We start from the raw sequence: 25,729 nt of genomic DNA, 5'->3' as shown, positions 1-25,729 counted from the left end.
TGTCTTCGACTGGTGTAGTTTTTTTCGTGCGCATTAGAAAATCGTGTAACTTGCCAAATTTACATAAAAAAATATCCGCAAAATGTCTGGCAAAGATAGGTTACCGATTTTTCCGTCCCGTGGTGCCCAGATGTTGATGAAGGCACGTCTGGCGGGAGCACAAAAGGGCCATGGACTGCTCAAAAAGAAGGCTGATGCCTTGCAGATGCGTTTTCGCATGATTTTGGGCAAAATCATTGAGACCAAGACCCTGATGGGCGACGTTATGAAAGAAGCTGCCTTTTCGCTGGCCGAGGCCAAGTTCACGTCGGGTGATATCAACCAGGTGGTGCTCCAGAACGTGACCAAAGCTCAAATCAAGATTCGCACCAAGAAGGACAACGTAGCTGGTGTCACGCTGCCCGTTTTTGAGTCATACACGGATGGCGCCGATACTTACGAATTGGCTGGTCTGGCCCGTGGTGGTCAGCAGCTGGCCAAGTTGAAGAAGAACTACCAGAGCGCTGTGAAGCTCCTCGTCGAGCTGGCCTCGCTGCAAACGTCGTTCGTAACGCTGGACGAGGTCATCAAGATCACCAACCGCCGTGTGAACGCCATCGAGCACGTCATTATTCCTCGTATTGATCGCACCCTGGCCTACATCATCTCCGAGCTGGACGAGTTGGAGCGTGAGGAGTTCTATCGCCTCAAGAAAATCCAGGACAAGAAGCGGGAGGCGCGAATTAAGGCTGACGCCAAGAAGGCGGAGTTACTGAAGCAGGGCATCGATGTCCGCCAACAAGCCAACATTCTCGATGAGGGCGACGATGATGTGCTCTTCTAAGTATTATCCCATCTGTGTGTATATTCCAGCAATACTATTGTTAAACTATTTTTCTGTTCCATTTTAATTCGAAAAAGGCAAGCCACCAACTTATGTATGTAGTATATTCCAATAAGAAAAATGTATGTATTCCATTTTTGTAGTGCGCAAATCCTGCATTAAAGTTTTGTTGTTCCATAGAACGTATTATGTGTTGCAATTCCTGTAATCTGAGCATCAAAATAAAGGATAGCATTCATTTTAAATTGGAAAAAAAGTCATCTGACTTGTTTTATACAATAGCAAAAACAATGCACAACGACACGGTCACATGACTGCAAACATATGTCTGATTGGAAACAGTGCTGGGCAGCGCTACGTTCAGTTAATCAGCTGCTTTTGTGACGTAGTTGAATTCTGTGATTTTCACGCGTCTGTCTGAATATTTAGCAATTTATTGATTTCGATATGACCAATTCCGAGTTCCAGGCTGTGGTTTTGGCTGCCGGTCGAGGCACGCGTCTGCCCGAAGTCCTCGGCGATGCGCCCAAGTGCTTGCTACCGGTGGGGCCCTTTCCGCTTTTGTGGTATCCACTGAATATGCTGCAACAACACAATTTTTCCGGTAATTGCAATTATGAGTATAATCAAGAGAAACTCAGACTTCTAATGCATTGTTGTATCACCTGCAGAGGTTATTGTGGTGGTTGTGGAGCAGGAGAAGCTAGAAATTCAATTGGCCCTAGAGAACACGCCGCTGAAACTGAAGGTTGACTATGCCACAATTCCTAGCGACAGTGACTTCGGCACAGCGGACAGCCTGCGGTACATATACGATAAGATCAAATCGGACTTTATTGTTGTGAGCTGCGACATTGTCAGCAACGTGAGCTTGTACCCGTTGATCAACAAGTTCCGCGAACACGATGCCGCGCTGGCGCTCCTTCTGTTCAAGAGCGGCTTCGAGTCGGATGTGGTCATGCCGGGCCCAAAGACCAAGCACAAGCCGGAGCGTGATTTGATTGGAGTTCATTCGGCTACACAACGTTTGGCCTTTCTGACCGCAGCCAGCGACTGCGAGGAGACGCTCAACATCCAGAGGCATTTACTGAAGAACAAGGGACAGCTGGATGTCTACAGCCGTCTGTCAGATGCCCACATCTATGTGTTAAAGAAGTGGGTCATCAACTATTTACAAAGGGTACTTACTAGTGATCTTCCAGAGGGATACATTCTTATCTAAAACTTCATTATTGCAGAAGGAAAATATCTCAACGTTCAAGGGAGAGTTCCTACCGCATCTTATCAAAAAACAGCATACCAAGCGGCCTGCCAAGGCTGTTCAGGATACTACCTCTGAGGTGGGTCTGGTTACCAAGCTCGAGGACAGCATTCTTCATGTAAGGATTTCAATATCAATCAAGTGCATTTCCCCAAGTCAATAATTTTTTTTAGTACGTCCCACACACAGCTCTGGATCAGAAAATCACGCAGACGTCGCTGTTCAATCAATCGCTGTCGCATGTTCCCTATCACGGTGACATTGTACGCTGCTATGCCGTCCAGGCCCCAAAAGATGCCATCGGAGTGAGAGTGAACAGCACGCTCAGTTTTCTGGCCATCAACCGGAAGTTGGCCAGTATTTGGAACGATCTGTGTGGCGAAACGCATCCGCTGATCGCACCTGGCGCTTTGGTTAAGTCTACGCAAACGAAAGAAATCATAGCGGCGGACAACGCCAAGCTGTCGGAAAAGACCTCTTTGAACTATAGTGTTTTTGGACCCAATTGTGTCATCAATCCGAAGAACATTGTGAGCAACTCCCTCGTCTTGTCCAACGCCATTGTGGAGGAGGGCTGCAACATAGACAACTGCATTGTTGGACATCGGGCGCACGTGAAGAGCGGCTCCGTGCTAAAGAACTGCATCATCGGGCCCAACTACGTCGTGGACGAGGACACCAAGAGCACGGCGATGCATCTGTCCAACGCCGACCAGTACATGGAGATAGACATACAATGAGGAGCTAACTTAAATGTGGCTTCCTTTATTAACGAATTGAGTTAGAAGGCGGATTCTTCTAGCAGGACATTAAATATTACGAATAGGTACACAAAACTCGCGCTATGAATTTGGAGCTGACAAGGGGCGACGGAGACCGTCACATGGAGGCTCAATTTTCAGCGCTTCCCTTGCCAGCAGGGACAGAGAGCAGGAGCAGGAGCACAGCTTAAAGCTAAAAGAGTTGACCCCAAACTGGCGGGGGAGGGAGAAATGTACACAAGTGGCGGATTGCAGGGGAAGGGGAGGGCGTGGAACGACAAGATTGTTTGCTCACTCCTCACTTCCGGCGCTCGTAGAGGTACTCGTCCTCGTAGTACCTTGGCGTTGTGGCAATGAACACCTGCGGCCGCCGCTGCTGCAGCGAGATATTAATCTCCTCGGGCGTACGGAAGACCTGCTGATGCTGCTGCTGCAGATGTTGCAGCTGTGGGGCGGCAGTGAAAAAGCGGTACGGCGCCGGCGTTACAGTGGGCGCCAATGTCTGGGGCCGCTGCTGGTGCAACTGCAACTGGGGCTGGTGCAGCTGATGCAACTGCAATTGTGGCTGGATGGTCGTCGTGGGCTGGGGCTTGCGGTAGGCCAGGGTGGTCGGCTGCGGCTGTGGCTGGTGGCGGATTTGTGTGACCTGTTGCTGCTGCTGCGCCTGTTGATACTGGACACGCACTTGAGGCTGTGGCTGATGCTGGACCTGTGGCTGCTGATAGGCGACCACTTGACGATGCTGCTGCTGCTGGGGCTGCTGATGGTGCTGTTGCTGATGCTGTATACGGGGCCTGGGTGCTGCGGGCAGCTCCTCCTCCTCGTCGTCGTAGCGCTCGTGCTCGTAGTAGTTCTCGGGGAAGTAGCGTTCCGAGTAGCGGAGCGTCACGTTGGGCTTGCTCTGGTGCTCCTGCAGGTTGATGGGCTTGTACAGGTAGTCGTTGACGATGTGGTACTTGGAGGACTGCTTGCAGATGTTGTCGTGAGAGGGTGGCATGCAGATCAGGTGGATCTGGTGGAAGGTGAAGCCTTCTGGGCAGATCCACGAGTGTTTCTGGCTCTCCTGGCAGTAGTGGAACACCTCGCAGCTCAGCGACTCGTCCGCGTAATAGCTGAAACAGGTATAGGATAGTGGATGAGTATCACCTTGAGGGACCGACCAGTGGAACGCTTACCCCGAGTTCCTGTCCGTGCAGCTGAAGGTTGACTTGCTCAGCAGCGTGGAAAGACGGTCGGGCTCCTCGATCTCTTCCTCCTCCTCCTCGCTCTCCTCGCTCAGTGGCTTCTTAAGCTGTTGCTTCAGGTAGTTGCTCTGCTGCTTGGAATTCCGATTGATGTAAACCTGGCGCGGTGCCTCCTCCTGGTCCTCCTCGCTGTACTCGTACTGCGGCCGCTGCTGTTGCTGCTGCTGTTGATGTTGTTGCTGCCTGTAGGCTAGATGCGTCTGGGCCTGGGTCTCGAAGTCATCCTCCTCTTCGGCGCCGCGGGCACTCAGGTCCAGCGAACGGGCCGAGAAGCCCTTCGGCTGAGGTGTGGTGGCCGTGGCCGATGGTGCTCCCGTGGCGGCTCCATCCACGTTGGCCCACAGGCCGGTGGCAACCGCCAGGACTAGTAGCAGGGCTGGGTGTGTGCTGCAAGAGAAACAGAAAAGAGCCATAAAATGAGTCAATCCCAAGCCATTCCACCAGTAGACAAGCACTTTATGATATGGGAAACTCTGTGGCAAGCACACAATCAAGAAAGAAGACCCACAAAAAACGCGGGAAAATATTTTTGCGAACCTTTTTTCTCTCCACTCGCAGATGCCGCCAAATTGCAACCAAAGAAGGCAGCCGCAGCAGCCCCATCGGATCGTCATCGGCATCGGCATCGGCAGCAGGCCCAGCGACCAGTTATGCAAGACCACACCAGACCAGACCAGGCCAGGCCAGGCCAGAAAACTTGTTATAAGGTAACGGCAAGTCCCCGTGCCGTACCGCACCGTCCCATACCGCCCCGATGCCACCGAGGCTGAGAAGCCACCAAGGAAAGTTTGGCTTTGGAAATCATAGAAGATGGAATACACTTGGCGTAGTTCCATGCCTAAACCGAACACCTCACTGCGGAGTCTGGAGTGTAGTGTGGAGCACCTTGTGGGACTTTCTTGTCCGCATCCTTCGGGACATTGATCTCTGACTTACATAGCTGATGTACCCTCTTCCAGGGAGTACAATGAAGATGCTCAACTTGCCATTTAATCGAGACGACCCACTCTCACACATACACACGGATCGGATCACAGACAGCTTTGGCTGAATGTCAACTGCTACTCATACGCATAATCTCTACGAGGCATTCCTGCCCGGTCGATGGTGGACGGTGTTCGCTGGCCGCTGGCCGCTGGTCGGGCTTCGGCGCTGGTCAGTCCAATTAGCTAACGTTACGTGCCTGCCTCTAATTGAGGCCGCAACTTGGAAAGCCGGAGCAGCAGTCACAAATAGTTGAGCAAAGTGAAATAAATGTGGTAATAAAAGCAAGAGTCTGAGCCAAACTTTTACTTTTCCTGCCAATCGAATGCGAATGCCTGGCTAAGTGAACGCTCAACCGGGCTGGGCGTCGATCAGGGACTGACTTTGAATCTCCGCATCTGCATCGCGGTTAATTGGGGCAAGTTAATACAGTTTTACCTGCATGAGGGCTGAAAAGTGTTCGATGTGGATCCGAGTGCATCGAATTTTCCAGCTGCGCGCCAATTTGTCGGCGCCTCTCTCGCTTGCTGCAGTGGAATTGATGCACCTTTGAACTTTAGGCAGCCTCTGGCTGAAGATGCGCAGCCTGCCACCGCTTGTTGCATTGTCACTGTCAACAAACCTTTTGCGAAATGTGCCTGGGAATCGAGGGAAGGGAGGAGAATCACTTCATCGCCAAAGACTGCGCTTTCTTCTCGCACCTGCCCCACATGCAAAGAGTGCTCGCCTCCCCATCTCCATTCATGCCAGCCATTCCGAACATTCCACCTATGGCTGCTGCTCTGCATGTGGGCACTCTCACTGGCAATCGCAGTCGTAATCTGCGTTGCATGGCCAGTCCAGCCAGTCTGTCTGCCATAAATGGTGCATTAGTTGCATGTCTCAGGATCTGACTCTACTCTTCTGTCTCCAGCTCAAGCTCCAGCTCTAGCTCTAGCTCCAGCTTCAGCTCGAGCTCTTGGTTGTAGTCCAGATGGAAACTTTATCGTACTGCCATTACATCACATCCCAGCCAGGCAATAGAGGCGATGCGTTGATGGTTTTCACTCGGTTCGCGTTCCCGTTCCCCCCTTGCTAGACCAGCCACTTCTGGCATAAGACCACAAAACAGGCCAGGCAGAGAGTTGGTTTCGTTATATAGCACATGAGACTGACTTGATTTTTCTCTGCCGCAGACTTTTCTTGCGTATGCATTTTGTGATGTATCTCTTACGAGCCAGCCGCCTCGATGTGGGCTCGGACTATATTTGCTTTTGATTTCCTTAAATGTTGGGTGTGCGTCATGTTAGACGGACATTTTTGGGGTGACATAAGCGCTGGTGTTGCGACAGATACAGTACTCTTTCCAGCCACCTGCATTTTGATGAGTTTGTTCGGTACCTGCTCGTAATTATCCTAGAAATTTGGCAAGCTACCCAACTTGGATCCAAATTGGATGGATGTCTCTTTTGAGATTCCTTTTCTTCCCTTCTTGTACGAGCAGTATCCCTGGAGTACCAGTCATTTCAATTCCAGCTCTTTTAAGCATGTAATTTGCCAGCTTTAACAAGTCGTTGTCGTTTGTTGCTTAAGTCTTTTGTTTTCACTGCCTTCAAGAGCTCCTCCCCGAACGAAACCCCGAACGGAGGCAAGGCGGGCAGGCATTGGATCTACCAGCATTTTATCTGAGAGCTTAATTAAACGCAAGCTCGTTAACAGTTAACAGCCCCCCTTCCGAAGCCATTAAACTGTGTGTGTGAAACATGAAAACCCACAAATAAATTACATTGCATTGCACTGCTTTAATTTCGTTTTTCACTTTTTCTCAACTGATGTTTTTTTTTCTGTACAAAATTAAACTCTGCTAATGTGCGTGCAGTTGGGAGGGTGAGGTGGATTTTTAATGTGCTTGAAATTTACGTTTGGCTGCTTTCGGGGCATCTAAATAATGTGCTCCATAATTTGCTCGTGGCAATGGATTTGATGTTTCTTTTCTCTGCACCTCGACTTCCATCGCCACCTCCATCTCCATCGTTTATCGTTTTAATGTTGCGTTAATAATTTTCACAAATTTGTTACCATTTTGGGGCTGACCTTCGAAAGGGCTAGGCAGTGCTTAGAGGGAGTAAGAGCGTGTGTGTGTCTGTGTGGTTCGATGACAGCCAAAGTGCCATTTGGATTCCATCCAAACAAAAGAGAAAGACATCCATTCCAGCCAAAGGCCATTCCAATCAATAATTGCCCAAAACACACCCCAAAATAAAAGAAAGGTATGCGTGCTTCGGTGTCGAAACCTGTGATACCTTTGCAGCTCGATCGTTTCCATGATATTTCGACTTGAATATGGATAAACACTATCTTGTGGAGTATTCATATGTATGTGTCATTCAGGATTCAGAGATGCTCGCCTAACAGCGCTGCCAGCATCTAGCCAGAATCATGATACCCTCAAGGCCTAATATCCAAAGAGCTTACCCGAAGGCAGTTGCTGAGTAGTGGGGGTGGGGCAGCGTGGTAACGGGGCATGGCATGGCACGCTTGGGCAATTGCACATTTCTGTGCGTAACTGTAATTCCAAACGCTGACATATTGCGTATACGCCCCGTGCATTTGATACAATTGCCGCTCATATTCGCCGGGGCTTATATAACGCATGCGTATGAGTAATCCACACGACTTTTAGAAAGGACAAGTCCCCGATTATGTGAGGCAATTTATGACGGCGATTGTGATCTATCTCTCTCTGTCTGCGTCTCCGTGCAGAGGCGTGACCAGGTCCAATCGAATCCTAATCGATTGATCTACTTCGGCTGTGAGTAAGTCAGTCAGTCACCGTCACCGTCACCCGGCCTGGACATCGGATTGCCACAAAGCAAACACAAATTTTTGGCCATAAACTCTCCCTGCCCGATTAGGTAATGGGCTTATCCCCCCTGGTGTATTGGGGATTGTGAACTGGTGGAGCCGCAGCTGCCACTACCAGCGTCTAGTGACGGTACTTGGCTGTCTGAATGAACTGTCAGTGCCACAGGCGGGCAAAAACAAAAACTCCCACGCCAACACAGAGACAGAGACAGAGATAGAGACACAGGCAGGGGCAGACTCGGGCAGACATTGGAGGAGGAAAACCCCGAGACACGCTCCAAGTACGAGCATCGTATCTGCTTCTGTTGCAGTTTCAGTTGCAGTTGCATTTGTGGCTGTTGTCTCCGCTTCTGTTACGTACAATACTCGTATGTTGGTCGGTTTTGAAATCATTCAAAAGAATATTTCGTGGTTGCCAAGCGAGGCAAAACTGGGCTGAGAGAACCCCAGAGACTCAAACAGAGACTCAGACAGAAGTCAAACAATACCAAAATGTTAATTATTGTTTGAGGTTGCGGCACGAATTTGTGGGTCTGGTCTGCAGGGCCAGTCCAGGTCCAGGTTTAGGTCTCTCGGCCTATGATTCATTGTGTGCTTAGGTCACAGACTTAGGGGGATTAGGGGGCTTAGGGGGCTTAGGGGGCGGAGCACTTACTGCATTCTGTGGCAGACGCCTCGTGGTAATCCTTTGGAAATATCCTCTGGGTCTGGGTCTGGATCTGGTAGAAACACTGCACTCACTTCTCGTTCACTTGGTCTGTGTTCTTGGGTTTTGGTGTTCTAGTGTCTTCTTTCGAGATTTCTATTCAACACCGAGTCGCACTGGGAAAATGTCTGTCTAGTGCAGCACTTTTCTTGCTGCTAGCTGCTAACGGTTCGCTCGGCCAACTCAAACAACTAAATGAATGACTTTCTTTGGCTGGTTAATGCTTTATACCAAAAAGTCGCCGCCGCACTCGGCCGAAGCCGCCCAAGAGATCGGGCCCCAAGAGCATGTTTCTCTCTGTCTCTCTCGTGTCTGCCTTTGAGCTCTCTCCATTACTGTCAAGGTATATGAGCAAGAAGGTAAGGCAGTGCCACTGAGTGACCTATACGCGCATAGGCATATGTATGTGTAGTTGTTCTTTTGCTAGAGAGGGGAGAGGTGGAGTGCCACTGCCTTACCCTTTCATTAATATACCTTGGTCACTGCTTAGTTCTCTCTCTCTCTATCTCTGGGGCGGAGAGTGGCTCTAAAATGGTCAAGTTCGTTGCCGAAGTCTTTTGTTTGTGGGGTGGCTAGAACTGGGCCTGTGCCTGTCCTGTTAGTCATAAGCATCGAAAATGATATTACTCATGCAGCAGCATAATTTAGAGCTGAGATCTGTAACTGCTTCCCCAGATTTGCATCCATTGGACGGCCCTAAGAGGCTGGCAGATAGAAGCTGCTTCGATATAGTGTAATTAACATTTTCGCCGCTGATTTTCTCAGCCTTCGCGGCGCATTTTGCATGTTTGCTATTTTCAATACAACGCCAGATACGAGGTAAATGGAAATAAAAATCATTTGCGCCGGTTTCTGCAACGAGGCTGCTGCGATGATGCTCCCACAATGCCGCGATGCATCGCGACGAGGCGCAGACCACAGAAACCTGTGCGGCAACTCATCCATTCCATCGAATGAAATGCTAAAAGCTAACCCAGGCACAGCGCACAGATACACACCACACCGATACTCGCACACGGATGCATTTGTTTAGCTAATATGAATTAATTTACAATACTGCAAACGCCTACAAGTGGGGGAGATGTTCGGGTAGCGGGATGCTGACGCCTCCGTCTGTTGAACTTTTGCGTTTCTGTGCCGTCGCTGGAGCCGATGCTGCTGTTGCTGTTGCACTTGTATCTGCATCTGCCTCTGCCTCTCGTATCTGCACTTGTATCTGTATCTGTATCTGAATCTTTTTCGGCGGGCAGCATTCAAGCATTGCATTTGCCTGGCGTTCAATGTCTGGACACTGACCGCACCATTATCTTTATATATATATATATATTTATATACATATATTTCGAATGTACTATACACATATAGATTTGGCAATGGATGCAAAGAAGCGTATCGCAAAGAAAGTGCAACTTGCTGCTGCTTGGGCTGCTGTTATGATTGTGGCTGTTTGGGAAAAGTGTTTGCGGCCTGTTGAAGTGACTTGCTCTGGCCGCCAGGTGATATAACAAGTTCACATAATTTGCTGACTTTTCTTTTCGGTTTTTTCTCTACTCCACTCCACTCCACTACACTCCACCCGTCATATTGCACATTTGCAGCTGTCGAGTATGCATCGTCGCGGCAAACAACTTCACGACGCTGATGGATAATTGCAGGCGGCAGCTAATCACAATCGTTCCCAGGCGGGTGCCTCAATTATAATGCATAATTAATAAATGTTTGCCGGGATTAGTCAGCGCAACCAGAGCCCAGACGGGAGCTTGCCAAAATAGACACTCGACCGCCTGCCCGTGTGCAAATGTCTCCTTCAATGTCGCTGACTCCCGGCCCGCCGGTAGCTACTATTGTCCCATAATCGCACAGGTAAAAATTCATTACACGAACTAACTGGCTAACTGGCTAACTGGCTAACTGGCCGACCATTATGCAAAGTCCAAGTCCATTCCGATCCACGCCAGAGTCAGGCCAGAGCCATGCCAAAGCCATTCCAGTGCGGCACGTTTCGAGGAAGTTGATTGTCACAAAGGCCTCTCATAATCATAACTGTGCTTGCTGCCCCATCGACAGCATTAACAACCACCGCGACGGTCAGGTTCATTGGGGGAAATTATAGGCATTGCAGTCACAGCCAAACTGGACAAAAACGTAAGCCCCAAATCGCACTATAACTACAACTACAACTACAACTACGAGTACAAGTAAGAGTCAGAGTATTTCTGTCCCGTACAATAAACATTAGACATTTCCTTTCTTTGGCTTTTGTACCCGCAAATTTCTCCCAGTGTTGCAACTATTTTCGCTGCAATTGAGAATTGGCCAGCTTGCAACACACCACCGCAAACTCTTGGTCTCTGATCCGCCAAAGAAATCATAAGAAAAGAAAAGAAAATGAAATGAAATAAACTGAAAGAGACAGACAATCGGCAGCGAGGGAATGGGAATGGAATGGGAATGGAGAAATGTTTCCCATCCACTACGATGGCTAGCCCTCTTTTGTTTATTAACTAATTAGCCCTAATGCTTAATGCTCCACATATTTTCCGTCTGGGAGTGCGTAAGCCGCTGTTATGTCAGGGTTTCCCCCTTGCCGATCTCTCAATCTGCGGATTTCACAAGAATCGCGCCCATCGAGCGACGGTACGGTACTATCTTGATGGATGAAAAAGCGAAAGTAAGTCTAGCCTCTGACTCTGACGCTGACTCTGATCCGCTAACGTTCTAATTGGCCACGTCACTCTCGGCATTTGAAGTTCAAGGCCGAGCTCGAAGAGTGGCGAATCGAAATTAATTACATCTGGGCGTTGTTTCAGTGCTCCATTAATGAGCGGGGATTGGATCTGTTTTAGATTAGAGTAATAGAGTAATTTTGGACATACTCTTCCGAGGGGTGGCATTGAAGGAGCACGAGGTGCGGAATGTTTCTCAAACTCCGCTTGAAAAGGGTAGCTGAAAATCGGCTTTCAAGAAAAGCGGGGGACTTGAGCAGATAATTGGCGCACATTAGCGCCAGAGCCGTGTGTGCCTTAAGTTATTTAATTGATGATTAAAGACTCCACTGACATCAGCAGTACCAGCATAAGCCTGCACAAGCACACCCGCACCCACAATTAGCCATTGAGATTTATTCACTTCACATTCACATCATAATCATCGCTTATGCAGTCAACAATGGGCAAGTTTCAGATGATAAACAGCCAGATTCAAGCCGGAACTTGTCCGCTACATGATTTGTAAGTTTTAGCTGGATTGTTTCTCGGTGGCTATCAAGATCAGATCGGATCGGATCAAACCAGTGGCTGTTACGTCTCTGCATATAAGAAGTCAGTGCACGGAAACAGTCTCTGGGAAGGAAGTGGCTCTGAACTTGACATTGAGTGGGCGTGCCCCCAAAGAAATGCAAATTTCTGACCATTCTCGCGAGAGAGTGAAGCGGAAGGAAGTCAAAGCTGGGGTCGGGGTTGGGGCCGTCAATGAATCAGCGCCACTTGGATAGGCTCTAGCTGAAACTGACGTCTCTCTGAGATCCGCGGTGGGGCCGGTCATTGGAGTATGAGTGATTCAATTGAAATCAATTGCAATGCCCCCGCTTACAAATTACCAATCCACGCCACCAAAGGCAACAAAGAAAATGGTGAGGGCAGAAGAAAAAAACCCATAGCCCAAACCAAGCAAGCCAAATCAGCTTTTGTCCAATTGTTGCGCACTTGAAGCATGAAGCGTGCCCGTGGAGCAGCGCACCTGACGGACTGATGGACTGGACTCTGATGCACTCCTCCGCCATGGACAGTCCGATTGGGCATGGCTGGCTGGCTCTAACGGGCAGTGATGGTGGCGGAGACTTCGGGCGTTACCAATCCCAATCCCAAACGCCACAAAAGAAATGCTGACTCGCACTCCGAGCTGGAGGCTGAAGTTGCGGCTGGGGCTGGGGCTTCAGATGGGGCTTGGTCTGGGGCTGATTCGGGGCTAACGGGCTCATTAATTTCAGTTCAAGGCATCGAAACATTTTTTTTATTTTTACGTAAACTCGCTCGTTCCGTTGCCGATTTGTAACAATAAAGAAACTTGGAGTGTAGAAGCGATAAAGAAAAAAAACACACAAGCACTCGAAATACGAGTAGATTCGCAATTTTGTTACAATTTTCATTGTCTTGGGTGCAGTTCAAGTCCGAATCCAGCCCCAAGCCCCAGCCCCAGCCTCCTCGGACACTCCCAGGCCAACTATTAATTATCACAATTCAGCAAAGTCTGTTTGTTTTCGGGTCCGACCGCCCTATAATTACCAGAGCGGTTCGCTTTAATTGCCTCAGATCTATTTTAAATGGGTCAGGTCAGCCGCAGCACTGCTTTTCTGAACTTGAAATTTCTGTCTGTCTTCCCACTCGAGTACAATGCAAGGGTATCCGAAGATCGACAAAGAAGGGGTGGTTCCCTCAGTGTCCATTTCGCAGGCTACACCCAGCCTCTGAGATATTTCCGAGCTAAGAAATATGCTAAAAACGAAAATGAAATTATTCAAAATAAAAAAATAGTGACGGTTGTTCACATTTGGAGAGAATTAAGTACTTGAGGCTCGTAAGTTTATAGAAGATTGATTGATTTATCATTAAAAAACGATACCTCCTACGAATATGTAAATAGAAGGGTCAAAATTCGTCCAGATATCACAAACTGGAAGGACCAGTCGATTTGGATGGTAAAGTCCGTCATTCGTTTCAGTTCCAATGCACTTAGCACATATTTCCGGTGATTTCCCTTTGGTAATCAAACAATGTTTGGACGCAATTTGTTGATATGGACGGATTTAATCATCTTATTCGAGTGTACCCTGCATTTTGCATTTGATTTGGTAACACAGAAGAGTATCCTTTCAGTATTCCTTTCATCAATCCAATGTGCTCTCCCGTCTGTCTGTCTGTCATATAGATGGCTTGCGAGGAATCGATCTGCAGGGTATCAAGAGTTTCGGGCCCGTATCATTGCTGATTGGTTTCAAAATACTTTTAACCGATAAGTCAATAGTCTGTGAACCAATAGCGATTAGAAATCCGCCGTAACCTTATCGCAATATTGTACGAGTCTATAAGAAAGAGAAACAAGTTGGACTCTGCTTTGGGAGAGAGTCTTCAGTTGGCTTTCCGTGTTCATCTGATTCGGCGGGACCATCACGGTCTCCCCTCCCCGCGAACCAAAAATGTCAGTAGCCCTCTATACGTGCTTGCTGTTTTTGGGCCTTGGCATCAGCATATTTATCAAGGTGGGTTGGGACAGCGGGAGCGAAGGAGAGGGCGTGTAAGCCATGAAATGCATATATGTATCTTCTCTTGCAGATTGTCCTGATGGCCACCAGGAGTGTGAGAGGCAGAGGTACGATTTATTTTGATCGAGAAACATATTTAATTTTTATTGTTTTCTGATTGTTTGGCACTAATGTGGAGAGGATGATAAGATAAGGATGTGTGCAATCGGGCTTAAAAATAGCCACTGATGGGGGGGGTCGATAGCCTAGTCAGTTGTCGTGAGGCACTTGTTGTGCACGGACTAATACGTGAACTTGGTCAAGAATGGGTGCGGAATACAGCTCTTTCTCCATAGTGATCTTAGTGATCGTAATGATCATGGTCGTGAGTACTCGTTTCAGATCCTCCAGTGGAGTCCCCTCTATAGGATTTTCAATTGCAGTTCCTTGCCAACGCCTACAACAAGATAAAGCGAGCTGGTCGTGCGGAGAGCACGAGTCGTTCCGGGAGGACAGCTACAGCTGCTCCCAGACGTACTGGTAAGCAGACAGCTTACATTTACACAAAATGATTCAAGTTGATAGTGGTAATCACAGCACAGCACATGCCTGATTACTTTATTTGGCTCACACCAGAACTTGGCTATAATTAGAGATCTGCTTTGCTTATCTGGTTAGCCGAGTTACGAAAGATTCGCGAATGCCAGGTGATGCAAGCAGATATCTTCTTATCTTTTCCGCTGTTTATCGGTGCTTTATCAGAGACAGCCTGGATGGGTCAGGTGTGTGTCGCCTCTAGACTCTAGGCTCATTTGCATCAACTTATCCCATCGCTAAGGTTCGGTTCTGGCTGAAATGTCTTTCGTGGAATATTACTATTTCATATCCTTCCTTCTCATATTCCTCATTCTGCTGCGGGTAAGTGGTTCTGCTTCGGGACGATATCATTATGGTGATTTTCAACTTCGATTTCGATTTCTCCAAAGGCGTACCTTTGTCCCACGCACAGGTGGAAATGTCTGTGCTGCCTCGCCTATGGCCGGGAACCGGGTGAGTTAATCCATACTTTTTCCCCCTTCTATAAGACTCCCCTTCCCCTTCCCGCACCAAGCAACTTCGGCTCCAGCCGTCATCTGCTTGTCGAAATTATTATGTGTAGGAAAAATTGAAAGTCTGCCAACGAAATTCTTCAGTCTTATCCAATGTACACGGAATTCTGGTTCTGTGGCATTTTATTCTCGATCGTCTTTTGGCTTGTGGGACGGGTAAGTCTGTTGGTCCCAGCAGAAGTGAGCCCAGCTCTCTCTCCCCATTGTACCTTTCCCCCCATGCCCCAAGGAGTGCTACCTGTTCGTCAAACTGAAAGTCGAGGAATGGAATATTCAGGTCTACGAGCGCATTCTGCGTGAGGAGATGATGCTGCGGCTGTCCATCGAGGGTAAGAAAGTCCATCTCAACGCACCCCCAAAAGCTTTCCTAGCCCCAAAAGCTCTCCTCTCCCGATAAGATAGTCATAATGCCCGGCATTCAGGGGGGTAACGTTCTATATCAGCTCAAAGAAGTTGTTTGTGATATGAGCCAACCACTTGTTGGGCATTCTACGCCGTATTTAGCCATTCAGTCGGCCTCAACTCAGAATCCGATCGGTTCAGTTTAGCTCGCTGCTTGCTGGCCTTACAAAATGCAACTAACGGACGTGTTTTACATCTGTCTCTTGTTCCTCCTGTTGTCCTTTGTGAGTTCAGCCCCCATCCTGCCGCTTCCTCTGTTCTTCCCCGATCTGTTCCTAACCAATAAATCTGTTTGCTCCGACAGCTGTGCTACAAGAGCAAGGCGAACCAGAATTCGATGCTGGGGAACAGCGATGCTCAAAGCTCGGTGGCAGAAGGTGCGTACCAATCCGAGTGTGTGAGGAAATCGAGGGGCATATCAGTGATAAAGTCCATGGCTGATAGGCCGAGTCGAGTGCAAAAAATATCTATTCACATACCATTAATAACGGGCTTGTCCATGCCGTGATAAGGCTTGTTTTACTTTAGGCTTTGACTTTTTTTGTCTGATTAGGCAGTTACTGTTTACACTTCCGCCTCTTCGGCAAGTTCTCTGGCGCGACTCGAACTTGAACTCGGTGAATACTCATATTTGTCCAGTCTAGTCTCCAATGATCAGTTATAATGGTAGTTTACGTTAGCGTATTCCTGGGATGGTTCCTCATTGTCGTCATTGTGGCCGTGCTCGTGCGCGTAAGTTGCGTGGAATTATCCGACATCGATATCGACACCCCACCACTGATCTTCATCGTTGCAGGTGTGTTGTCTTTGCGCCCGCAACAAGAGTCGCTCAACTCAGCAGCTGGGTAGGACACGTTACCGTGGTCCTGGTCCTGGTCCCGGTCTGGGTACGGGTGTGGGTGCGGGTGCTGGTCCAACACGTGTGCTGCAGAGCTATCGAATCGATCCGCCAGGAGCCAATGCGGACACAGGTGAGGAGGACTAAGCCCGGTCGATTCATCATTCACATCGACAATCGTTGAGTCAGCTGAGTCCCAGATACGGTTATCTCTTTTCGCTTATCTTTTCGAACGATTGTTGGGCTCGAGGGGCCACAGCAGAAGCTCATTCCATTCAAACACACTTTGTCCAGATGGTAGGCGAGAGAGCTCAGTCTTCACTTGGCCCTGAGCGCCTTCGATCCGATAATGTAGCCAATTATCCAGTGCTCTTTGTGTAAAATGTCCGACCAACTCCATTGGTTCCAGCTCGGGGTTTTGCTTGTCATCTTCCTTCTGATTGTCTACCTCCCGGTGAGGGTAAGTTTGAGCCCACCGCAGCAGCATGTGAGAATCCCAATCCCAATCCCGTTCTAGAGATATGTGGCCCGGAAATGCAGCAATCCGAGTCCCGTCCCAGTCAGTACTCCCATGACCAGGTACAGTGCATCATACCCATCGTCGTCGCTCAATTGTACAGGTGAGCATAGAGGTATTCTTGGTAGTCTTGGCATTGAATTATAGTTCCCATATGGGGCAGGGGCAGGGGCAGGGGCAGGGCAAGGTACAAGTGATTTTCCGGTATGTCCGAAACTATATTCCTTTGTCTGGCTTTAGTTTAGTGCTTTGCTCCACATGATACAGACGATGTTACTACGCTGGCTCTGAATTAATTAGCGATTGTTTTAAATGCTTCCGCACTCTGGCATTACTCTACCTTCAGCCACCATTATCCAGGGCATATCTCCCAGATATATTGTGGTTACTATTTTCCACGTGTGTGTGTGTGTGTGTACTCGTATAAATTACGCATTTCGTCACATGAAATGGCAATAGAATGGCAGAGGCAGCAGCAGCAGACAATCAGACGACTATCTTATCAGACGCGATACGGCACAGAATGCTTATCAGGCAGCCCTTGACGCACCTGCAATCCCTGCTGTCAGCGCTCCCCGCCAGTCGCTGATAAGTCTTGGCCAGAGGCGCCTCGAGTGCGCCCAGAATGGAGGATTACCAGTTGCACGAAGGCCGCTCTATGGAGCGAATATCACTCACAGAGGCGCACACGACTACCTACCCTACGTGGTTTCCCGATTCAGATCCCTCCGCGCTCGATTATCGGTGGAAAAATGCCGGCCCTTGCACCCTACCTAGTGTTCTTCTTCCTCGCCTTCATCTCCTGTGCCGTGACCTTCTGTTGCCTACGCTTCTGCATGTGGGCCTGCTACGAGGCCTGGAGGACCGGACCGGATAGGCGTAGAACCCGTGTTCGACCCCAAAGGCAACGACGCGGTAGGTTGACTGAATCTGAATCTGAGTCCCATCCCTCCTAGATCACGGTGAAAAGAGGTCAAGGGGGAAGGAAATGGAGATGCGGTCGAGTGCGATAGCGACCTGTTGAGTCAATTGACTTGGCCAATCAACACTTCAATACCCGCTTCCTTGGCCCCGATAAGATTAGTTCAACGCTCGCCCAGAAGAGTGCTCAGTATTGGCTGGTTATTCAAGTGCGTCGATTGTGTGTTTAGACAGTGAAATGGATCTGTTCATCGTCTATGTGGGAGCTTTCTTCATACTCTTCCTTGTGATGCCTATAGTATACTTCTTGATGCAGGTACAAGCCTCTTCCGGATCGGGAGCTATACATGATTTCCTCCTCTTATATTCTCGTCTGATATTCCCCCCAAGTTTGTGCTCTGGTTCATTCTAAACAAATGCTGTGGGTCCAATCCGCCCCAGCGTTCTCAGGACCAACGTCGCCGTCGCCCACGGCGTCGCGTTGTCATTATTGGTACGTACATATTTGCAAACGGAGACTCGTACGTATGAGTGCGTCCCGATTGCTCCCCCATAAATCAATAAAACCCTGAAGTGTTACTTGATAAGCCGCCTAGTTGCGATTAGTTCTCTTGTTGTTGAATCGCCTTGCAGACATCGCGAATCAGGATGGAGTTAGTCTCTCGGCGAGTTTGTTTCAAAATGGATGCGGGTCCTGTGATAGCGTTTTTCCTACTCTTAACCATCGGTTTTGTGGCCTATGCCGTGCTGCAGGTGACACTACACTCCTCCTCCTCCCGATTTCGATCGCGTTCATTCCCTTGATAACTGATCCATTATTTTGACTTTAAGTGCTTCGTCATATGTATCGCAAAGAGATGTTTTCTTGCTCGGGGCAACACTTCCAACGATTCGAACCGAATCGATGAGATGGCTATGTCCTCTACGCCGTGTAAGTTGCTTCAGGAGTGGCTCTATGCAGACATTTTATATGTAATTTATGACCCACACGGGGTTATATATGGTCGGAGTTTTATCGTATACGTGCGGGGTGCACAAAACATGGCGCACAATCTAATCGGGTGATTATCAATGGCCGTGCCAAACGAGAACCTAGAAACCCTATGGGCGTTGAAGTAGAAACCATTGCTTGTTGGGGATGTAGTCCGGCTTTGGTCAGTAGGCAACGACTTCGCAGCGGCAACTGCTCGAACTGCTCCCAATACGAGCATGTACGCTCCCGTAATGGATTGGGGCGATTCAGACTTTGGAATCCATGTGGTCATCTACATAGCTCTTGTTGTCTTCTTCTTTTGCCTCCTACCGATCGCCTGCTACTATGTGCGCATCAAGAGTCGAACGCTGGCCAAGATCTGCCCACCACGACGACGACGGCGGCAACAGCAGCAGCAACGACAGAGGCATCTAAGATATGACATTGGAAATGGTAACGTGTGCCAAACGTGGGCTGTGTGGGGGTTTATCTAATCGCTACTCGGTGGTTGGCTTGAAGCGGTGGTGTGGGGCGATTATTTTGGCAATAGAACTTCAGCCGCAGCCGCAGAATGACTTTGACAGCTAATTTGATTGTGGCGTTTGGTTTTGTGTTCGCCATATTTGCAATAAGCCAACTGATATACGTAATTATCCATTGAGCTTGAGGATCGCTCGCTCGCTCGCTCGGTCGGAGGGAGCGACAAGTAACAATGGGCCCATAATTGATTTATTTTATTTCGATTTGATTTGATAGTTGGCAAAGCGCATGCACGACTCCGTGGTACAGAACCGACAACGACTGCGCCAGCTTGGTACCCGCTCGCTAATCGTGTGGATAGATATAGACTGTGTTGCTAATTGGTATTGCCTCATTTCTTCCAGATCGCCAGGGGGGTTCGTTGAACACTTCGGAGGATCGGCCGCACAACCGGTATGGCGATATATTCTTCATCGAGCCAAGCAGCGAGGAGTCGGCCCGCATTCGCAGCCAGCTGGAGAAGGACGACAAGGAGCTGCCCAGCTATGACGAGGTGATGCGCATGTGTAATCTGACAACGCCAACGGCAGCCGCCGCGGCACCTCACTCGCCCTTGGCTGTTCCCAGCCCCATTGGGATAGCGGCTTTGCCAGCTCCGCCATATTCGGAGTCAGATCCGTATGCCGGGGCTGCGGAGGCGGGGGCGGGGTCGGCGATATCACCCACAGTCATCACGATGGAGCCGGAACCGTCGACATCGCGTGCCGCACAGATCCCAACAACCACCAATGTTGGCCGCGGTGCCCCTCTGACCCTGCCGAACACGGCATCCAATACGGAAGTTTGATTGGGTGATTGGGGGGTACTGCTGCATTTCCCGAGCCACTCTGGGCCGCACAGATGTCAATTTGTGTGTGCTTTTCATTTCAGAAATGAACATGTGTGATTTTATTAGGTGCATCCTAAGTACATATTTAAGCGCTAGAGTTTAAGTTTGGCTTATTGTAAATATGTATTAATACAATCTAGGCTGAAATAAATATTTTAAGAGATAAACATATTAAGCACTTTGAGTCATGTCGTATAACAACGTACTTAATCACCTCTCTAATCTGAAAGACGTCATTATATCTAGTCTACTGTCTTACGGGGATCAGTTCAAGAGCTGCGACATGTGACACTATTTGTGATAATTTAGAACGACCTGAACGGAATTTTAATGACGCTGTTCTGTCACTAGTTCAACTGGAAAGCCAAACTTACTATTATGTTATCTCTGTCTGGCAGACTTGATTGGTCTTGAAGTGCAGTGTCATACGACCATAAACGTATCAGCACTCTTCGCAATGTGACCATATTCTATCAAAAAACAGCCGATTTTCAAGGTATATTAAGCAAAAGGGGTGGACTTTACCTTGCATGCGTTGCATTTTCTTGGCCATCTTGCCTGTTTTCCATACCCTCTTTTTCCTCCCATTATGTAGCAAATGTGTAGTTACTGCGTAGTTCTGCTCTTCCGGTCGTGTGAATTGTAAATACTGTTAAAAAGTACAACAACACCGATAATATTGACGAAATTGATATAAAACTATAATACGTACTACAATCTACTATTCATTGACTTGGCATTTTCCTCCTTCACACAGGTGGCCGGCCAAATAATCCCACGCTGCTCAAGGGTAGCATGCTAACTTAAACTCTAAAAAAAAGAGAACTTTGTTTATCATTATTAGTCGGCACTTTGTGCATGTCATCAGAATGGGTTCTGTTAAGGTAAATATTGATGGAGATGACAGGCGCTCATTTTAAAGTGTAGATTGAATTTGCAGTTCAGATGAAAAAGGGAGACGAGGCTTATGCGAACACACTGCGAAAGGCTCTGGATGGTTTGGGTGAAGTGGATGTAGACATTCAAGAGGGGCGCGTGATTGTTCAGACTGAGAGTCCATGGTCAGAAGTGCACGAGAAGATTGAGGCCACCGGACGCAAGGCGGTGCTTTCGGGCTTTGGCGGTCAGTCGGCAGTTGCCCTGATCAACACAACCGGCAGTGTGGTGGACCGAACGCCTGTCCAGGGTGTTGTGCGATTCACGGCCATCAGTGCAAAGGCGCCCGGTGTTTTGGTAGATGTCGTAGTGGACGGCTTGGAGCCGGGATTGCACGGCTTCCATATTCATGAAAGTGGCGACGTTTCCTCAGGGTGCGCCTCTGTTGGCGACCACTACAATCCGCGTCGATCGCGTCACGGCAGCCCAGAAGCATCGGCCACAGAACGTCATGCCGGCGACTTGGGGAATATACGCGCAGATGAGAGTGGACGGGCCAAAACCCGATTCGTAGATGCTGAGCTCGAGGTGGCCGAGATAATCGGAAGAGCCGTTGTTATAACAGCCAGTGCCGATGATCTGGGGCAAGGTGCAAACGACCAAAGTCTGATTGATGGCAACTCGGGCGAAAGGTATGTAAATGACGACGTACTTTGTATTGATTGAAAGTGCATATCTCTTTGCAGAATCGCCTGCGGGATAATTGCTCGTTCGGCGGGAATAATGGAGAACTTTAAGAGAATCTGTGCCTGTGACGGCGTTACGCTTTGGGATGAACGCAACAAACCACTGGCTGGGAAGGATCGCTCCCAAAAGCTTTAAATGTTTAATTTCACAACTGACCTTGTAAATAAATTGAATGTTCCAATATGGACTATATGTTTTACCGTAATCCACGATTAAATCTTTAAATAGTTTAAAAAAGTACCATATCATGTCTAATACGTTGCTACGCTGGTCTTTGATTTTGAATGCTTTTAAAGATTTATTTAAAATATTTATCGCTTTTGCTTTTGCATTTTAGTTAAAATTATTATTAATTTATTATCTGTTTTGCTCTGCCAATAACTACGAGGTTGGGTTGTGTGTCTAAGAGTGTGTTGGTTGGTAAACTTTAATTATTCTCTTGTGTTGGCGGCTGGAAAAAAACATACAGACACGTTTGTTGTACAAGATAATATTCGTAGTAATAATAATGATAATAACCGTTATGCCTAATGCATTTGACATTAATAATAGATTCATGTATATGTAAAATTAATTTGATTCCTCCGTTTAAACTACAGCGCATGCCCCAATCCCTGCACCTTATCCTGAGGAAGCAGAGCGGGACATGCAGAAGATTGATTTTTTTGTTTTATGTAAATTATCCGTACAAAATATGTAAAGTGTATATGTTTGCTGCTTATTTACTGCGTTTGCCAGCCGTATTTACACATCTGTTGGCCTTTTGTACTCTACGTGCTTTCTTCGACTCCTCCAGCTCCTCGAGAGCCTCAAGCGCGGGAGCCATGGTCACCAGTGCCGGAGATGAGCATTGTTTCATGGATACTGGACTGACGATAACCCCGCTTCGCTGATGAGTGCCATAAAAGAGTTTCGGCGAATATCCACCTGCCCTTAAAGTTCCGCCACTGCCGCCGCCACCACTCGGAGACGCCAGCTCTAGGGATAAGGCTGCGTCGGCTGCCTTAGAAGTGGACGCAAGTATGTTGGACTGTGCCTCTGAAGGATGCTTGCGCTTCAAATTCTTGGAGGCCGAGTTGACAGCCAGTAGCTTTGCCGTGGTGGACTCATCCGGAGAGGTGAATTCCTTAAGTTCGCCAACGCTGACCTCGGTCTCATTGTCTGCATCATCGTTGATGATGATTATGTGCTCTGGATCGACGCCCTGATTGACGAGTGCCTGGAAATCTTCTGGCGGCACCACAGGTGCCACCTTCTGATTGCACGAGCTGCACACAGCAGGAATGGCAGGGCTCTTGGAGCGCCAGAACTGCAGCTCCGTCTTGCACTTGTTGAGCTCCTGCAAAGACAAAAAAAAGGATTAGAGTGGCTTTACACATGGTACCGGGCCCGCCACATTCCCGCTACACTCACCTGCAACAAAGTGGACAACTTGCGTGCCATTTCCTCGTTCTTTTTGTCGTTCTCGTCCAACCGACTAGCGTATTCCAGGGTCTGCTTTTGGTGCTCGGACAACAGGTTCTGTTGCTCGGCGAACAGTTTGCTCTGCTCGGCGGCTTTGCGTTTGCAGGTGCGTAGGTCGGTGCGCAGCACTGACAGCTGATTATTGTACATTTTCATGCCCTGCTTGATTTTGCGTATGCCCTTGCGGAGCACCATGTGGTTCTGTGGGGGGGAATTGCTATCGCTGTCCGCGAGTTCCGAAGCTATGGCGAGAGTGGCTGCAGACGAGAAAGCAGGAGGGTGGGGGATTAGCTTTGGCACAAAACTAAAGTGCCCTTCACCTACGTCGTTTTGTTGTGGTGGGCAAGGTATAGAAACTCTTATTGAAATAGGCCAGCCCAGGCAGCATGGGCTCAATGCGATCCTTGAAGTACTCCATGGCCATGGTCGAGAGATCAAACAGTTCGTCGGTCACCCGATAAGGTCGCTGCAACTTGGGCGTAATACTGATATATTTGAGAATAGCATTCACCTCGTCCAGTATCTGCAAATCGAGAAGTGAAAATGTTAAATATGAATGCTGATCGTGTACACCATCGCATCGCACTTACGGCGCCTGGAAAGAAGCAGCAATGGCCTCGCTCGATATGCTTGCCCATGGACATGTGCAGCAGAGACAGCCGCATGTAGCATGTCTCGATGATGTCGCACTCGCAGGCCAATGGGTGACTGCGACGGGCCGACTCCCGACGCGGCATGTTCGCCTTTATCGAGTGGAAACGGTTGTATGTGGTCTTGATCTGCCTGGCGAAGGCTCCATTCAGGATGACCATACAAATGTCATTGAAGCGATGCGATACCTGCAAACATGCAAATTCGCATCAGATTTCAAACTAAAGAACTTCCAAATTGTTTATTGATTCGCGTTTTGGTTGCATATTTGGGCTGCTGCTGGCCCGCATCCACAATGTGGTGGGGATCTGCCTGCTATTAAATTATATCAGGTTACATTTGTCGTCGCTACCTAAAAACCAACACACTCACAGAGGCGTACACACGCTTGCAGATAGTCGAGGGTGAGGCATCACCAACACCAGAACAAAAGGTTCTGTTTCAGTCACCGAACTGCGATCACCCTTAAATCCTTGCATGGCCTAAATATTCTGCACATCTGACTTTTGCTGACCAACAATGCAATTATTCCTAAGCATGACCATGGATATACGAGTATGTGCGCCGATTCAGACATGTGCATTGTAAATGCCGTGACAAAGTTATAATTGCCTCCTGCAGGGAACAGGAGGCCAGGCCAACAGAAGCAACGCATCGGCGACTGATGACGACTCGTGTCAGCGACTTTGAGTGGCAAAAATAATAACAGCAACAGTACATACTCGTACAAGTGCATGCCAGGTAGTTGGATAACTCTCTGCGCCCGTCCCACGCTTGCACTTGGAAAATTGCTTTTTATTGATTTAATAGCGAAAAGGGCCGAAGAGAGAACTAGAGGAAATGGAAATGGAAATAAAGAGTGACAGCGGGAAGACTTACCATTCTCAGATTTGAAACGTTTTTGTAGTCCAAGAAGCCGACAATATTCTCCAGCAGCTCCGTTGGCAAATCGAGAATGTTGGGAACGGGAGCTGACAAGCCACTCGACAAACTGCTCGTGGAGGCACCACTTGATCCCGCCCGGTAGATTTGGCGAGCTTCCACACGGGCCGAGAAGGCCAGGCTAGCTGGCGAAGATTGCGGCTGGCTGTTGCAGGTTGTAGTGCGCCTCAAGACGGAGGTACGTGTAGCCGCCTCCCTCTGGGCAGGGAGAGAGGTGTTGCTACTGGACGCTGGTTCAGATACGGATCCATTTCCAGTGGCGGGTCCGGCACCGCCACACATTTGGCGGGTGGAAACCATCTTCTAAAAGTCGATATTCTATGGTTCAAAAGGGTGGACAGAATTATCTTTCAGCTCCTCCTGCGTTCTGCTGAAACATTACAACACGAGAATTAGAGGTCTAGCATTACATATGCCATATTTGCTAATATTATATGGGATATTTTGAAGCTGGCGTATATCTACACTAGCGTCAGTTTTCTAGTCTCCGTCTCCGTCAACACATTTTCTACGCACTTGAGAGTTCAGTTTTCGTACCCGTTTTATTAAGTGGAATTATTGTATGAGCATCGCTTTTTCTACGTCTGACGGTGGACCACACTGTCTAGTTCACATTCAAATACTTTTAATTACAATCTCTGGCCGCTGAAATCCAGTTTTCTTTCGATTTTTCGAGCACAATTAAAAAAACTACATACACAATCCGTGGCAAAAAAAATGGTCGAAGTTAGAGCCTGGAGAAACATCGATCGTAAAATAGATGTCATCGATGTTTTATGCGATATTCAGAAATACACCATATACAAATGTACCAGTACCACTAATACCAAATAAGTAACATGAAATTATTTACATAAATTATAATTGAGCTAAAACTAAAAATATCAGTTAAGCTTTTATAAACATCTGGCCCATAACGATATATAATATTAGACCGTGACAGAAATTGTTGTGGTAGCCGTGAGTTTATTGGTACCGGGATGTGCCATCGCTGAGTGTAACAATCGAATAATCGCAAATGCAGCCAAAGTAGTGAAGAATTTGTTTAACAAACACTT

The 25,729-nt window shown here is 48.2% G+C and overlaps 6 protein-coding genes across 20 annotated transcripts; 4 read left to right on the top strand and 2 right to left on the bottom strand.

Annotated features, from left to right (window-relative positions):
• Positions 1-55: 55 nt before the first annotated feature.
• LOC6602117 (V-type proton ATPase subunit D 1) lies at positions 56-1,005 on the top strand. Its single transcript, XM_002027095.2, has one exon. It carries the CDS (start codon positions 83-85, stop codon positions 821-823), a length of 741 nt encoding a protein of 246 aa, XP_002027131.1. The 5' UTR covers positions 56-82; the 3' UTR covers positions 824-1,005.
• A 228-nt stretch (positions 1,006-1,233) lies between these two features.
• LOC6602118 (translation initiation factor eIF-2B subunit gamma) lies at positions 1,234-2,920 on the top strand. Its single transcript, XM_002027096.2, has 4 exons — positions 1,234-1,427; positions 1,495-2,003; positions 2,062-2,202; positions 2,258-2,920. The coding sequence occupies exons 1-4, from the start codon at positions 1,271-1,273 to the stop codon at positions 2,822-2,824; spliced, it is 1,374 nt and encodes a 457-aa protein (XP_002027132.1). The 5' UTR covers positions 1,234-1,270; the 3' UTR covers positions 2,825-2,920.
• On the bottom strand, positions 2,830-8,774 carry LOC6602119 (putative cyclin-dependent serine/threonine-protein kinase DDB_G0272797/DDB_G0274007). The gene is made up of 3 exons (XM_026984823.1): positions 8,573-8,774; positions 4,021-4,476; positions 2,830-3,957 (listed from the first exon to the last, which is right to left on the bottom strand). Exons 1-3 carry the CDS (start codon positions 8,575-8,577, stop codon positions 3,144-3,146), a joined length of 1,275 nt encoding a protein of 424 aa, XP_026840624.1. The 5' UTR covers positions 8,578-8,774; the 3' UTR covers positions 2,830-3,143.
• Positions 8,775-13,805: 5,031 nt separating this feature from the next.
• LOC6602089 lies at positions 13,806-20,166 on the top strand. 13 transcript variants are annotated; one of them, XM_026986564.1, is made up of 3 exons: positions 13,806-13,880; positions 13,954-13,990; positions 19,507-20,166. In XM_026986564.1, exons 1-3 carry the CDS (start codon positions 13,818-13,820, stop codon positions 19,947-19,949), a joined length of 543 nt encoding a protein of 180 aa, XP_026842365.1. In that variant the 5' UTR covers positions 13,806-13,817; the 3' UTR covers positions 19,950-20,166. The 13 variants fall into 13 exon arrangements, with proteins under 13 accessions (XP_026842365.1, XP_026842362.1, XP_026842366.1 ...); XM_026986561.1 differs by lacking the exons at positions 13,806-13,880; positions 13,954-13,990 and adding exons at positions 14,186-14,247; positions 14,306-14,402; XM_026986565.1 differs by lacking the exons at positions 13,806-13,880; positions 13,954-13,990 and adding exons at positions 14,218-14,247; positions 14,330-14,402.
• A 533-nt stretch (positions 20,167-20,699) lies between these two features.
• On the top strand, positions 20,700-21,819 carry LOC6602090 (copper chaperone for superoxide dismutase). Its single transcript, XM_002027099.2, has 3 exons — positions 20,700-20,875; positions 20,919-21,559; positions 21,614-21,819. The coding sequence occupies exons 1-3, from the start codon at positions 20,861-20,863 to the stop codon at positions 21,747-21,749; spliced, it is 792 nt and encodes a 263-aa protein (XP_002027135.1). The 5' UTR covers positions 20,700-20,860; the 3' UTR covers positions 21,750-21,819.
• A 119-nt stretch (positions 21,820-21,938) lies between these two features.
• LOC6602091 (F-box only protein 28) lies at positions 21,939-25,341 on the bottom strand. 3 transcript variants are annotated; one of them, XM_026985594.1, is made up of 6 exons: positions 25,188-25,341; positions 24,609-25,038; positions 23,669-23,917; positions 23,403-23,601; positions 23,028-23,335; positions 21,939-22,953 (listed from the first exon to the last, which is right to left on the bottom strand). In XM_026985594.1, the coding sequence occupies exons 2-6, from the start codon at positions 24,969-24,971 to the stop codon at positions 22,333-22,335; spliced, it is 1,740 nt and encodes a 579-aa protein (XP_026841395.1). In that variant the 5' UTR covers positions 24,972-25,038; positions 25,188-25,341; the 3' UTR covers positions 21,939-22,332. The 3 variants fall into 3 exon arrangements, with proteins under 3 accessions (XP_026841395.1, XP_026841394.1, XP_002027136.1); XM_026985593.1 differs by having other exon boundaries at positions 24,609-25,041; positions 25,209-25,341; XM_002027100.2 differs by having other exon boundaries at positions 25,209-25,341.
• Between the last annotated feature and the right edge of the window lie 388 nt (positions 25,342-25,729).

The sequence above is a fragment of the Drosophila persimilis genome, unplaced genomic scaffold, assembly GCF_003286085.1.
Source record: "Drosophila persimilis strain 14011-0111.01,24,50 unplaced genomic scaffold, DperRS2 tig00000002-arrow-pilon, whole genome shotgun sequence".
Taxonomy (NCBI): Eukaryota; Metazoa; Arthropoda; class Insecta; order Diptera; family Drosophilidae; genus Drosophila; species Drosophila persimilis.
Note: the sequence above shows the minus strand (reverse complement) of the source record. Positions and strands in the feature narration are given on the sequence as shown.